Consider the following 16,065-nt stretch of genomic DNA (forward strand, 5'->3'; position numbering starts at 1 on the left):
GGTAGGCACAGAATGTCCTTGTGACTGAACTATAGATCCCCACTGGGAGAACAAACTCATCTACTAATTTACTAAGAAAAAAAAATACATTTTTATATCTAAATATGATCTAATTACATGTTTTGCTTATGAGTTTGCGCCGATTCAGCTCCTTTGATAAAACATGTACTCAAAAACTCCCATATATTCCCATTAATTCCCATATAATCCCATTAATTCCCATATATTCCCATTAATTCCCATATACTCCCATTAATTCCCATTAATTCCCATATATTCCCATTAATTCCCATTAATTCCCATATATTCCCATTAATTCCCATATATTCCCATTAATTCCCATTAATTCCCATATATTCCCATTAATTCCCATATATTCCCATTAATTCCCATTAATTCCCATATATTCCCATATATTCCCATTAATTCCCATATATTCCCATTAATTCCCATTAATTCCCATATATTCCCATTAATTCCCATATATTCCCATTAATTCCCATTAATTCCCATATATTCCCATTAATTCCCATTGATTCCCATATATTCCCATTAATTCCCATATATTCCCATTAATTCCCATTAATTCCCATATATTCCCATTAATTCCCATATATTCCCATTAATTCCCATTATTCCCATATATTCCCATTAATTCCCAATAATTCCCATTAATTCCCATATATTCCCATTTATTCCCATTAATTCCCATATATTCCCAATAATTCCCATATAATCCCATTAATTCCCATTAATTCCCATATATTCCCATTAATTCCCATATATTCCCATTAATTCCCATATATTCCCATTAATTCCCATATATTCCCATTAATTCCCATTAATTCCCATATATTCCCATTAATTCCCATTAATTCCCATATATTCCCATTAATTCCCATTAATTCCCATTAATTCCCATATATTCCCATTAATTCCCATATATTCCCATTAATTCCCATATATTCCCATTAATTCCCATATATTCCCATTAATTCCCATATATTACCATTAATTCCCATTAATTCCCATATATTCCCATTAATTCTCATATATTCCCATTAATTCCCATTAATTCCCATGTATTCTCATTAATTCCCATATATTCCCATTAATTCCCATGAATTCCCATATATTCCCATTAATTCCCATATATTCCCATTAATTCCCATTAATTCCCATATATTCCCATTAATTCCCATACATTCCCATTAATTCCCATATAACCCCAATAATTCCCATATATTCCCATTAACTCCCATATATTCCCATTAATTCCCATATATTCCCATTAATTCCCATATATTCCCATTAATTCCCATATATTCCCATTAATTCCCATACATTCCCATTAATTCCCATATAACCCCAATAATTCCCATATATTCCCATTCATTCCCATATATTCCCATTAATTCCCATATATTCCCATTAATTCCCATATATTCCCATTAATTCCCATTAATTCCCATATATTCCCATTAATTCCCATATATTCCCATTAATTCCCATATAACCCCAATAATTCCCATATATTCCCATTCATTCCCATATATTCCCATTAATTCCCATATATTCCCATTAATTCCCATATATTCCCATTAATTCCCATATATTCCCATTAATTCCCATACATTCCCATTAATTCCCATATAATCCCAATAATGCCCATATATTCTCATTAATTCCCATATATTCCCATATATTCCCATTAATTCCCATTAATTCCCATACATTCCCATTAATTCCCATATATTCCCATTAATTCCCATATATTCCCATTAATTCCCATGAATTCCCATTAATTCCCATGAACGGTGTCCAACTTTGAATAATCAAAAAATGGTCAATATTTCCAAACATCCCAAGCTTAGCTTCCCGTGGTAAGTTTCTGGAAAAATTTACCGGAAACGTTCCACCCCTTTGCAACCCTAGTTGGTACACCTTATTTTACAGTAACCTCAAGGTCAAACCACACTTTAATATATTTGCTTGGAAAAGGGCTTCAAAGAAGCACCATTACTTTTTACGCAGACCACAAGGAAGTGAGATGACACCTTTATTGTGAAAATCCGTGAATTCAATTCCCATTGTCATCAAATGTACACCTCTGTTATTTTGACTTTGCAAGTCAATGTTCCGTTTGAGTCCTCCCTGGGCCTCATTTGACATTCATAGGCGGTGGTTTAAAAGGCCTGATCAAATATAAATGACAAAAGCACTTTGAGAGTACTAAGTGTTGCCGGGAAGAACAGAGCCGCTTGATTGGCATTAGTCACCGGAGGAGGAGAGATCAAGATGAAGATGGAAAGGCAAAGTAATTAAACTTGATGTGTACCGGTAATTAGTTGGAGTAGAAACGCTAATAATGCTAAATAAACACAATTTACACACACAAAAGTTATACGGTGTTTTTTTCTAATTAGATTTACTTTTCTTTATTTATTTATTTGATAAAAGTGGCTTCTGCATGGCTGTCCCATCCACGTGGACTGGACTCTCAGACTATTGTGTTAGATCCACTATGGACTATAATAGTGGGAGTCCAGTCCGAAGTGGATCTAACATAATAGTGTGAGAGTCAAATCCATAGTGGATCTAACATAATAGTGAGAGTCCAGTCCATAGTGGATCTAACATAATAGTGTGAGAGTCCAGTCCATAGTGGATCTAACATAATAGTGTGAGAGTCCAGTCCATAGTGGATCTAACATAATAGTGTGAGAGTCCAGTCCATAGTGGATCTAACATAATAGTGATAGTCCAGTCCATAGTGGATCTAACATAATAGTGTGAGAGTCCAGTCCATAGTGGATTTAACATAATAGTGTGAGAGTCCAGTCCATAGTGGATCTAACATAATAGTGAGAGTCCAGTCCATAGTGGATCCAACATAATAGTGAGAGTCCAGTCCATAGTGGATCTAACATAATAGTGTGAGAGTCCAGTCCATAGTGGATCTAACATAATAGTGAGAGTCCAGTCCATAGTGGATCTAACATAATAGTGTGAGAGTCCAGTCCATAGTGGATCTAACATAATAGTGTGAGAGTCCAGTCCATAGTGGATCTAACATAATAGTGAGAGTCCAGTCCATAGTGGATCTAACATAATAGTGAGAGTCCAGTCCATAGTGGATCTCACATAATATTGTGAGAGTCCAGTCCATAGTGGATCTAACATAATAGTGTGAGAGGGATCTAACATAATAGTGTGAGAGTCCAGTCCATAGTGGATCTAAAATAATAGTGAGTCCAGTCCATAGAGGATCTAACATAATAGTGAGTCCAGTCCATAGTGGATCTAACATAATAGTGAGAGTCCAGTCCATAGTGGATCTAACATAATAGTGTGAGAGTCCAGTCCATAGTGGATCTAACATAATAGTGTGAGAGTCCAGTCCATAGTGGATCTAACATAATAGTGAGTCCAGTCCATAGTGGATCTAACATAATAGTGTGAGAGTCAAATCCATAGTGGATCTAACATAATAGTGAGAGTCCAGTCCATAGGGGATGTAACATAATAGTGAGAGTCCAGTCCATAGTCCATCTAACATAATAGTGTGAGAGTCCAGTCCATAGTGGATCTAACATAATAGTGACAGTCCAGTCCATAGTAGATCTCATATAATAGTGTGTGAGTCCAGTCCATAGAGGATCTAACATAATAGTGAGTCCAGTCCATAGTTGATCTAACATAATAGTGTGAGAGTCCAGTCCATAGTGGATCTAACATAATAGTGAGAGTCCAGTCCATAGTGGATCTAACATAATATTGAGAGTCCAGTCCATAGTGGATCCAACATAATATTGTGAGAGTCCAGTCCATAGTGGATCTAACATAATAGTGTGAGAGTCCAGTCCATAGTGGATCAAACATAATAGTGAGAGTCTAGTCCATAGTGTATCTAACATAATAGTGAGAGTCCAGTCCATAGTGGATCTAACATAATAGTGACAGTTCAGTCCATAGTGGATCTAACATAATAGTGTGAGAGTCGAGTCCATAGTGGATCAAACATAATAGTGAGAGTCCAGTCCATAGTCGGGCCAGCAGGAGATCATCTTGAGTGGAGACAGGTCTGCAGCGCAGATGAGTGGTCTACCCTGGGTCCCGAATTTAAAGTTTTGGTGTTGTTTGCTGGCGTCATCTTGCAGTCCACACATATCTATTATGCCTGACTGCCATCTACTGGTCACACTTAGCATTACACCATGTACCAAATAAAATAGCGTCGAGGTCGGTAAGCAAAACCGGAATTATTCCGTATATGAGGCCCAGCGGGTTATAGGGCGCATTGTCGAGTTTTGAGAAAATGGAAGTATAATAAGTGCGCCTTATAGTCCGAAAAATACGGTGCTTGGGGGAAAACCCACAAACTCTACGCAGACGTTCCAACAGAGATTCCAAAGCACAAACTAACAAAGCATCACCCGTCCAGTGGGCCTGTTCACTTCTCACAATATCCCACAGGAAAGAACAATAGCATGTCTCTATCTTAAAAGGAGAAGAAAGCTTCCTGTCAAAAACCTCCCACACGGGTCAGGTGGCTGTGGTAAGGACACGGCCCGGCTGTCAAGTTATTACACCGGGTCTCTTTCCGGGGTCATTCTTATTCCGCCTACAGCTTTCTGTCACTTTTGATGACTTTCAAATGGAACACCTTCCCCCCGACAGAGGAGGGAGCAGCCAGTCAATCAGACGGACCACGGAGGTGCCGACTGAGGAGACAAGACCACAAGGTCTGCTGGGGTAGCCGTGTGACTTGGGAGAACTACCAACTGAGGAGACAAGACCACACGGTCTGCTGGGGTAGCCTTGTGACCTTGGAGAACTACCAACTGAGGAGACAAGACCACAAGGTCTGCTGGGGTAGCCGTGTGACCTTGGAGAACTACCAACTGAGGAGACAAGACCACAAGGTCTGCTGGGGTAGCCGTGTGACCTTGGAGAACTACCAACTGAGGAGACAAGACCACAAGGTCCGCTGGGGTAGCCGTGTGACCTTGGAGAACTACCAACTGAGGAGACAAGACCACAAGGTCTGCTGGGGTAGCCGTGTGACCTTGGAGAACTACCAACTGAGGAGACAAGACCACAAGGTCTGCTGGGGTAGCCGTGTGACCTTGGAGAACTACCAACTGAGGAGACAAGACCACAAGGTCTCCTGGGGTAGCCGTGTGACTGTGGAGAACTACCAACTGAGGAGACAAGACCACAAGGTCTGCTGGGGTAGCCGTGTGACTTTGGAGGACTACCAACTGAGGAGACAAGACCACACGGTCTGCTGGGGTAGCCGTGTGACCTTGGAGAACTACCAATTGAGGAGACAAGACCACAAGGTCTGCTGGGGTAGCCGTGTGACTTTGGAGAACTACCAACTGAGGAGACAAGACCACAAGGTCTGCTGGGGTAGCCGTGTGACTTTGGAGAACTACCAACTGAGGAGACAAGACCACACGGTCTGCTGGGGTAGCCGTGTGACTTTGGAGAACTACCAACTGAGGAGACAAGACCACAAGGTCTGCTGGGGTAGCCGTGTGACCTTGGAGAACTACCAACTGAGGAGACAAGACCACAAGGTCTGCTACCGAATATGATTCATTAGTATACCAGTACTAGTACCGGTATACAGTACAACCCTAGTGAGTACTAATCAAATAACAACTGCATTTCCCTAAAAGCTGAAATGCAACACTATCAGTCGGTCGGTGGTGTCTGCAAGGAATCACCAAAGACGCTCACAGTATCGGACCAACCTGTTCTTGTCGATCCAGCCAGCGGTCCACCATGGGATGATTGGCGCTTAGGGAGGACCTGGTCATCTCTCGCTGGAACTGAGTGGTCCTGCCACTTGCGTCGCGAGGAAGACTCCGGTAGGCGTGGCCTCCTCTGCCCTTTACACACAGAAACATGCTCAGGACCGCTTTGTAGAGATAGCACCGTTTTTGTTAGTTAGCAACATCAATCAAAAAAGTTATCGGCAGATTTTCACAAACCTTTCACGAAATGTCAGAAATGGGATAAAGAACAATTTATTATATTTTGGGGGCGATCTGAATAATTTCTACTTAAGTTTACGTCACCCACTAATCTGTGTCTGGATGCTAGTGTCCCCGCCTCCACCCACAGAGACCAAGACAGTGGATGACTGACAAGAGGGTTCATTCTATATAATTCTGCCTCTCGAGAGCTCGACAAGTTCTGGCCTGATTTTGATCAAACTTTCAGGAAATTGGAAAAAAGGACCAAGTGTTTAGATTTCGGAGGTTGACTAGACTTAACATCTGGATTCAGGATCTGTTTAAAGGATTCTTTACTGTTGGGAAATATGTCAGAATAATTGTAGCTAAGTTATCACAGAACTTTGTGTTGAAATGAGTTCCCGGCGAGAAGACAAAAGCTGTCTTTGAACTGTGGAGGATGCATATAAGTTTAAGAGTTATTTATTTCTACATAGCCATGTTTAGAGTATCTAGTACTTTTCATTTGTATATTCTACTAGTTTCTCTTGTGTTCAGGGTCTGTTTTGTGTCTTAACCTTGGAATGTGAAGACATCCCCCACTGGTTCCTTATCAGTGTTGCGAGGGGGATATGGGGGTTTTCTTTAAGTGAAAAGGAGTTGGCTTTTCCATTGGAATGCCAGATCAACTAGAGTAGCCGATATGAATGTATTGGTTAAACTGATCTCCTAAAGCTTTAGTAAAACTTGAAAATATTCCAATTATGTCTTGATGGTCCTTCTTACTCAGCATATATGTCATCGAAAGAACTTGGGATTGGCCAGTAACTTAGATTCCCTGGGAGGAAGAACTGGTCCGACGCAACATGACCTACCAAGAAGAAGGCTTGTAAAACTCCACTGTGTAGGATGGGAAGCAACATGAAGGTGTTCTGTTTCTTTCATGTATTGTAATCAACAGAAATATATTGTTTTGACCGTAGAACTACAAAGCGGAGCGGAAGCAGCATCTGCCCAAGTTCCAGACACCTCTTCTTTGAACTCTTTTACGACCTTTTCTGTGAACTGTTTTACGACCTTTTCTTTGAACTGTTCTGTAACCAGAGGCGATGGCTGTTTACGACCCCCCAACCCTTAGAAACAGCTGTTGCCATGTAATCAGGGAAAGTCCAAATAAAACAGGGGGCGTACAATCTTTCGCCAGAGCGTGATGGAGACTGCGCAAGAGTACAGCCCTCAATTGAGCCAAATGTATTTCTGTCTCTGTTTAATTCCTTGCTTCTTGTCTCGTTTAATAGATGTCATCAGTGTTTGAACCTGACAAAATAGGGCCTGGCGGAGGAAATGTTGGCACTTTTCTGTGACTTGTTACCCAGCACCAAGTCTGTGTGGAGCTGAAGTAGCCACAGTCCGTAGAAATGTGCATACGACGGTATCAGTTTTGATATGTCTGTTTTTTTTCTAGCACTTTTCCTTTCTTTAAATGAACATTTTTATTAGTCATTTTAATTTTTTATCACATCTGAAAAATAAATATTTATGAATGAAGATGTCGTCTTTGTTGTCGGTAAGCACAAGCCTAAAATAACTTAAGCTGCATTTAGGTGTCGATGGGTAAATTAAATATGCGTACGCTCTATTATCCGATTAGTCGACTAATCGTTAGGATAATTGTTGACTAATCGAGTATCAAAATGATCGTTAGTTGCACAAAAAGTCTTATTACTCTAGATACTTATTTTCGGGTTGCAATGCTTGTGTAAATAATGGAGGGAATTCTAAAGTTGTGTTATTATAGACATTAAAATATGATGACCATTTGCAATATAAACATATATTAGTGTAGCAGTTCTGGTGTTTAATCGTGTAATATTCCAAGTTTATATCTTCTATTGTATCATTGTGAAATTTCCTTAAAATAACCAGCGTCTTGTTTGGTTTTAGCCTATTTTATTTTGTCGGGGAAAAACCAAAGATGATATTTATTCCTGTTGACGCTCTGCTGCTTGCACAATAAAAGTGTGTAAAAGGACGTGTGGAGTCGGTGCCACACGGGCCAGAAAGGACACTTTCCCCCCGCCAAAATAAAAGGCTTGGTGGCCGTTCCCCCTCGCTGTGCTTGGAAGTGTGCTGTCAACATCCTTGGGGTCTCTGACAAGTTGAGTGTTTTTAAAAAAAATAAAAAAAAGGATGATCAGACAAAGTCATCGCACCAAAAGGTTCCCGTGTCACTTCCTGTCGACTGGGTTGTCCTCCCAGGGAGAAGTAAAGGTTAGACTGTTAACTCTCCCCTTCTTCTTTTGCAAGTCAGAGGGTTGCTATTCAACTGGGTAAAAACCAACAGGAAGCAACACATGAAGCTAGGTCGGGGGTCAGCAACATGCGGCTCTTTAGCACCGCCCTAGTTGCTCCCTGGAGCTTTTTCGAAAATGGAAAAAGATGGGGGGGAAATATATTTGTTGTTTGAATATGGTTTGTGTAGGAGCACAAACATGACACAAACCTTCCTAATTGTTAGAATTCCCGCTGTTTATATTAAACATGCTTCACTGATGAGAGTATTTGGCCAGCGCCGTTTTGTCCTACTCATTTCGGCGGCCCTTGAACTCACCATAGTTTGTTTACATGTACAACTTTCTCCGACGCTTTGTCTCAAAATAACAAAGTTTTCCAGTGCCATCCATCCATCCATCTTCTTCCGCTTATCCGAGGTCGGGTCGCGGGGGCAGCAGCTTAAGCAGGGAAGCCCAGACTTCCCTCTCCCCAGCCACTTCGTCCAGCTCCTCCCGGGGGATCCCGAGGCGTTCCCAGGCCAGCCGGGAGAGATAGTCTTCCCAGCGTGTCCTGGGTCTTCCCCGTGGCCTCCTACCGGTCGGACGTGCCCGAAACACCTTCCTAGGGAGGCGTTCGGGTGGCATCCTGACCAAATGCCCGAACCACCTCATCTGGCTCCTCTCCATGTGGAGGAGCAGCCGCTTTACTTTGAGCTCCCCCCGGATGACAGAACTTCTCACCCTATCTCTAAGGGAGAGCCCCGCCACTCGGCGGAGGGAACTCATTTCGGCCGCTTGTACCCGTGATCTTGTCCTTTCGGTCATGACCCAAAGCTCATGACCATAGGTGAGGATGGGAACGTAGATCGACCGGTAAATCGAGAGCTTTGCCTTCCGGCTCAGCTCCTTCTTCACCACAACGGATCGATACAGCGTCCGCATTACTGAAGACGCCGCACCGATCCGCCTGTCGATCTCACCATCCACTCTTCCCCCACTCGTGAACAAGACTCTGAGGTACTTGAACTCCTCCACTTGGGGCAAGATCTCCTCCCCAACCCGGAGATGGCACTCCACCCTTTTCCGGGAGAGAACCATGGACTCGGACTTGGAGGTGCTGATTCCCATTCCAGTCGCTTCACACTCGGCTGCGAACCGATCCAGTGAGAGCTGAAGATCTTGGCCGGAGGAAGCCATCAGGACCACATCATCTGCAAATAGCAGTGACCTAATCCTGCAGCCACCAAACCAGGACCCCCTCAACGCCCTGACTGCGCCTAGAAATTCTGTCCATAAAGGTTATGAACAGAATCGGTGACAAAGGGCAGCCTTGGCGGAGTCCAACCCTCACTGGAAACGTGTCCGACTTACTGCCGGCAATGCGGACCAAGCTCTGACACTGATCATACAGGGAGCGAACTGCCACAATAAGACAGTCCGTTACCCCATACTCTCTGAGCACTCCCCACAGGACTTCCCGGGGTACACGGTCGAATGCCTTCTCCAAGTCCACAAAGCACATGTAGACTGGTTGGGCAAACTCCCATGCACCCTCAAGGACCCTGCCGAGAGTATAGAGCTGGTCCACAGTTCCACGACCAGGACGAAAACCACACTGTTCCTCCTGAATCCGAGGTTCGACTATCCGGCGTAGCCTCCTCTCCAGTACACCTGAGTAGACCTTACCGGGAAGGCTGAGGAGTGTGATCCCACGATAGTTGGAACACACCCTCCGGTTCCCCTTCTTAAAGAGAGGAACCACCACCCCGGTCTGCCAATCCAGAGGTTCCGCCCCCGATGTCCACGCGATGTTGCAGAGTCTTGTCAACCAAGACAGCCCCACAACATCCAGAGCCTTAAGGAACTCCGGGCGGATCTCATCCACCCCCGGGGCCTTGCCACCGAGGAGCTTTTTAACTACCTCGGCAACCTCATCCCCAGAAATAGGAGAGCCCACCACAGATTCCCCAGGCCCTGCTTCCTCACAGGAAGACGTGCTGGTAGGATTGAGGAGGTCTTCGAAGTATTCCCTCCACCGATCCACAACATCCGCAGTCGAGGTCAGCAGAGCACCATCCCCACCATACACGGTGTTGACACTGCACTGCTTCCCTTTTTTTTTAGGCCCAAAATGTTGAATATTATTTAAGGTAAAATCAAATAAAAACTGTGATGTGGTGAAGTCGCAACATTTAAAGTGTGACTGGGCGAGGGACCACAGTAAAAAAAATACTAATAGAAAAAAAAATGACCCTTTCTTAAAATGTTGGGATATTTTTTGATGCATTGCTTTCAAAGTTTGTCTAAATAAAGCACACATTTCAATGTTTTTTTTTTACTGGTAAACCCAATTGTTTCAATAATAACTTTAGAAAAATGTAACATGTTACAACATGCCTTAAAAAGGCTTAGTGTCCACATGCGTGGACAGCACCTTTTAGCTCTTATTTCCAAAATTGCGTACACTACTGAATTGGGGTCTTATGGCCACTTATGTGGACACTTATACTGCCATCTGGTGGTGTCAGAAGAGTATAACAAACAATGGAATTTGGGGGGAAAAAAAGTGTAAAAATAAGAATTAGCATGTCACTAAACATGAAGTACACGTTTGTGTACTTATGGACTAAGTACATCATATCAAAAGATGATTCTTCGTTTTTATTCTAATTAGGGTCCAATAAGCCTAAATAGCAAAGATAAATTAAAAAAAAAGCATGTAAACAAACAGCTTGGGCCTTAAGAGGTTAAAGCATACTTGCCAACCCTCCCGAATTTTCCGGGAGACTCCCGAAATTCAGCGCCTCTCCCGAAAACCTCCCGGGACAAATTTTTGTCCCGAAAATCTCCCGAAATTCAGGCGGCGCTGGAGGCCACGCCCCCTCCAGCTCCATGCGGACCTGAGTGGCGTGTTGACAGCCTGTTCACACGTCCGCTTTCCCACAAAATAAACAGCTAATGATTGAGGGTGAGTTCTTGGTTTCTTATGTGTGTTTATTGTTAGGCAGTTTCATTAACGTCCTCCCAGCGCGGTAACAACACACAACAACAGCAGTCAAGTTTTTGTCTACCGTAAAGCAGTTCATCTGCCGTAAACAGCAATGTTGTGACACTCTTAAACAGGACAATACTGCCATCTACTGTACATGCATATGTGACCCACCCATAATGTGTCACATTTTTGTGTTGATTTATTTATTTTATTTTGTGGTTTGAAATCGTTTTTGGAGCTCTCATTACACATTTATCAGTATTCACATTGGTCAGTAGGGGGCAGTAGGGCGTTTCTTCCCAATTGAATGCTATCACCTGCAGACCGGAAGTGTCTTGTCATTCTGATGAGCGCGACCAGTCCGTGAACAATTGAAACGTCCCGTGTGCTTTTTCCCTCCTGTATAACAGGTTAGTTTTGGTGAATCAACTCACTGAATAATATCCATGTGATCTTTATAAGTTTAAGTACACATTCTGATGGTGGAGCCTAACTCTAAAGTGTTTGTGAGTTGTAGTTTGCATTTGTGAATGAATCCAGTGCACAGCTGCAGTAATCAATACAAAAAGGCGACGTGAGTGCGCAATGTTTATATAGGAACTTCTGATCCTAATTCAGACTCCCAAATTAGAGCTCCCGTTTTCTTATTGATTTTATAATGTATATTGGTATAATGTGTGTGTTCTGAAATAGTGACAGAGAATAGAACAAGGATGGACAATTCAACCCTTAACTCAACAATGAGTAGATGAGTGTTATGTGTGTGTATATGTGTAAATAAATGAACACTGAAATTCAAGTATTTCTTTTATTTATTTTTATATATATATATATATATATATATATATATATATATATATATATATATATATATATATAAATATATATATAGCTAGAATTCGCTGAAAGTCAAGTATTTCTATATATATATATATATATATATATATATATATATATATATATATATATATATATATATATATATATATATATATATATATATATATATATATATATAAATATATATATAAATATATATATATATCTTAACCACGCCCCCAACCATGCCCTTCGCCCTACCCCCGACCATTATATTGGTATAATGTGTGTTCTGAAATAGTGACAGAGAATAGAACAAGGATGGACAATTCAACCCTTAACTCAACAATGAGTAATGAGTAGATGAGTGTTATGTGTGTGTAAATGTGTAAATAAATGAACAGTGAAATTCAAGTATTTATTTTATTTATTTATATATATATGTATATATATATATATATATATATATATATATATATATATATATATATATATATATATATATATATATATAGCTAGAATTCACTGAAAGTCAAGTATTTCTTATATATATATGTGTAAATGTGTAAATAAATGAACAGTGAAATTCAAGTATTTATTTAATTTATTTATATATATATGTATATATATATATATATATATATATATATATATATATATATAGCTAGAATTCACTGAAAGTCAAGTATTTCTTATATATATATATATATATATATATATATATATATATATATATATATATATATATATATATATATATATATATATATATCTTAACCACGCCCCCAGCCCCACTCCCGACCACGCCCCCCACCCCCCACCTCCCGAAATCGGAGGTCTCAAGGTTGGCAAGGATGGGTTAAAGTTTAGTACAAAATGTGTTGAAAATGGTATTATAAATGTGTCGTTATTACAAGTGAACGTTACATTGTTACATAATGCTTCCCCCCCCCATAATGCAACAAGCCACAAATCTAGTAAGCAATATAACATTTATTTGTTTTATAATTGTTTTGCTTTTCATGTTTTTGTTCACTTTTTGTAATTATTATCTTCCAAGGTATCTATTCCAATTACATGCAAATGCATCGTTGCCAATTATGCAAATGACAAAAACGACAAAATAAAAACCGTGAATTTGCATACTTTTGATGCACGTTTCCATGAAAACAAGGTTTTGTTTCAGTGTTACCTTCCGTTCAAGGCTGTTGGTGCCAGGGTCCGGATGTGCTCTGTGGTTGTGCTTCTGGAAGCCGGCAGTGGTGGACCAGCGACTCGGGTTCTTTCTCGACGGTTCTTCCTCGCCAAGTGGAATTTCAGCGGCGGGAAGGCCAACCAGCGAGGGATCGCTGCTGCGACGGACGCGGAGAGGCATGTCTGCGGAGGGAGGATAGGATAGGTCTTTATTGTCATTGCACAAGTACAACGAAACCTTGTTTTCAGCACAAAACCCGTTGAAGATGAGACAAACAAACAGTGTACAGGGTTACAGAACAGGAACGCTGATGGGTCGCCACAAGGCGCCCCGTAAAAGATGGGAAAAAGGTAAACACTGGGGAAGGATGAGTAAAAAAATACAATCTAGACTGGGCTCCTAAGGGGGCCCAGTCTGGAGTGGGATAAACCTCCATAGCAAAGAACATATACATATTACAACGTACATCTCCAGATATCTAGCAACAGAGGGGAGGGTGTGGGGGGGCCATGGTGGCAGGCCGCAGCTCTCTTTTATTACATTTGTTTGTGACTTTTTTCACTAATTTTGTTACATTTGTTTGGGACTTGTTTCACTAATTTTATTACATTTGTTTGTGACTTGTTTCACTAATTGTATTACTTTTTTTGTGACTTGTTTCACTAATTGTATTTGATTTGATTGTGAATTGTTTCATTACATTTGTGTGCGGCTTGTTTCACTTTTTTTTGTGACTTGTTTCACAAATTTTATTACATTTGATTGTGACTTGTTTCATTACATTTGTTTGTGACTTGTTTCACTAATTTTATTACATTTGTTTGTGACTTGTTTCACTAATTGTATTACTTTTTTGTGACTTGTTTCACAAATTTTATTACATTTGTTTGTACTTGTTTCACTAATTGTATTACTTTTGTTTGTGACTTGTTTCACTAATTTTATTACATTTGTTTGTGACTTGTTTCACTAATTGTATTACTTTTTTTGTGACTTGTTTCACTAATTGTATTTGATTTGATTGTGAATTGTTTCATTACATTTGTGTGCGGCTTGTTTCACTTTTTTTTGTGACTTGTTTCACAAATTTTATTACATTTGATTGTGACTTGTTTCATTACATTTGTTTGTGACTTGTTTCACTAATTTTATTACATTTGTTTGTGACTTGTTTCACTAATTGTATTACTTTTTTGTGACTTGTTTCACAAATTTTATTACATTTGTTTGTACTTGTTTCACTAATTGTATTACTTTTGTTTGTGACTTGTTTCACTAATTTTATTACATTTGTTTGTGACTTGTTTCACTAATTGTATTACTTTTTTTGTGACTTGTTTCACTAATTGTATTTGATTTGATTGTGAATTGTTTCATTACATTTGTGTGCGGCTTGTTTCACTTTTTTTTGTGACTTGTTTCACAAATTTTATTACATTTGATTGTGACTTGTTTCATTACATTTGTTTGTGACTTGTTTCACTAATTTTATTACATTTGTTTGTGACTTGTTTCACTAATTGTATTACTTTTTTGTGACTTGTTTCACAAATTTTATTACATTTGTTTGTACTTGTTTCACTAATTGTATTACTTTTGTTTGTGACTTGTTTCACTAATTTTATTATATTTGTTTGTGACTTGTTTCACTAATTGTATTACTTTTTTTGTGACTTGTTTCACTAATTGTATTTGATTTGATTGTGAATTGTTTCATTACATTTGTGTGCGGCTTGTTTCACTTTTTTTTGTGACTTGTTTCACAAAGTTTATTACATTTGATTGTGACTTGTTTCATTACATTTGTTTGTGACTTGTTTCACTAATTTTATTACATTTGTTTGTGACTTGTTTCACTAATTGTATTACTTTTTTGTGACTTGTTTCACAAATTTTATTACATTTGTTTGTACTTGTTTCACTAATTGTATTACTTTTGTTTGTGACTTGTTTCACTAATTTTATTACATTTGTTTGTGACTTGTTTCACTAATTGTATTACTTTTTTTGTGACTTGTTTCACTAATTGTATTTGATTTGATTGTGAATTGTTTCATTACATTTGTGTGCGGCTTGTTTCACTTTTTTTTGTGACTTGTTTCACAAATTGTATTACATTTGATTGTGACTTGTTTCATTACATTTGTTTGTGACTTGTTTCACTAATTTTATTACATTTGTTTGTGACTTGTTTCACTAATTGTATTACTTTTTTGTGACTTGTTTCACAAATTTTATTACATTTGTTTGTACTTGTTTCACTAATTGTATTACTTTTGTTTGTGACTTGTTTCACTAATTTTATTACATTTGTTTGTGACTTGTTTCACTAATTGTATTACTTTTTTTGTGACTTCTTCCACTAATAATCTGGTGTGGGATAAACCTCCATAGCAAAAAACATATACATATTACAACGTACATCTCCAGATATCTAGCAACAGAGGGGAGGGAGTGCGGGGCCATGTTGGCTGGCCGCAGCTCTCAGGTGCGGTCAGTTTTGGAACCAGGAGAACTTTCCATCCACCTGCTGACTTGAACAGAAGAAGTCTGTGGCACAGGTTTCTGAGCTGGGAGTCCACTAGGGTGGTACGCCAAAAACAGTAACATTAAATTATGGAAACAAAGATTTCCTCTATACACAAATTATACAGTAAAATGATACATTATTAGAACCACAATTGGCCAAGCTTCTCTAAACACAACAACTTCCCAAGTATTTGACTCACAAGTTGCGGGTTACTTGAACATGTATTTCAATTTATTAATGCCAGTTGTGATTATATTACGCTGTAAATTCTAACTACTGCAGTTTACCTA

At 39.5% G+C, this 16,065-nt stretch overlaps 1 protein-coding gene across 1 annotated transcript in view; it reads right to left on the minus strand.

Moving 5' to 3' along the window:
* Window positions 1-16,065, minus strand: part of LOC133609344 (partitioning defective 3 homolog) — a 963,929-nt gene that overhangs the window by 627,459 nt on the left and 320,405 nt on the right. Inside the window, exons 4-5 of the mRNA XM_061964873.2 lie at window positions 13,243-13,427; window positions 5,763-5,900 (exon numbers count right to left, since the gene is read on the minus strand). Coding sequence (XP_061820857.1) covers window positions 5,763-5,900; window positions 13,243-13,427 — 323 coding nt within the window. The remainder of the gene's footprint in view (window positions 1-5,762; window positions 5,901-13,242; window positions 13,428-16,065) is intronic.

This window comes from Nerophis lumbriciformis, linkage group LG07 (genome assembly GCF_033978685.3).
Source record: "Nerophis lumbriciformis linkage group LG07, RoL_Nlum_v2.1, whole genome shotgun sequence".
Taxonomy (NCBI): Eukaryota; Metazoa; Chordata; class Actinopteri; order Syngnathiformes; family Syngnathidae; genus Nerophis; species Nerophis lumbriciformis.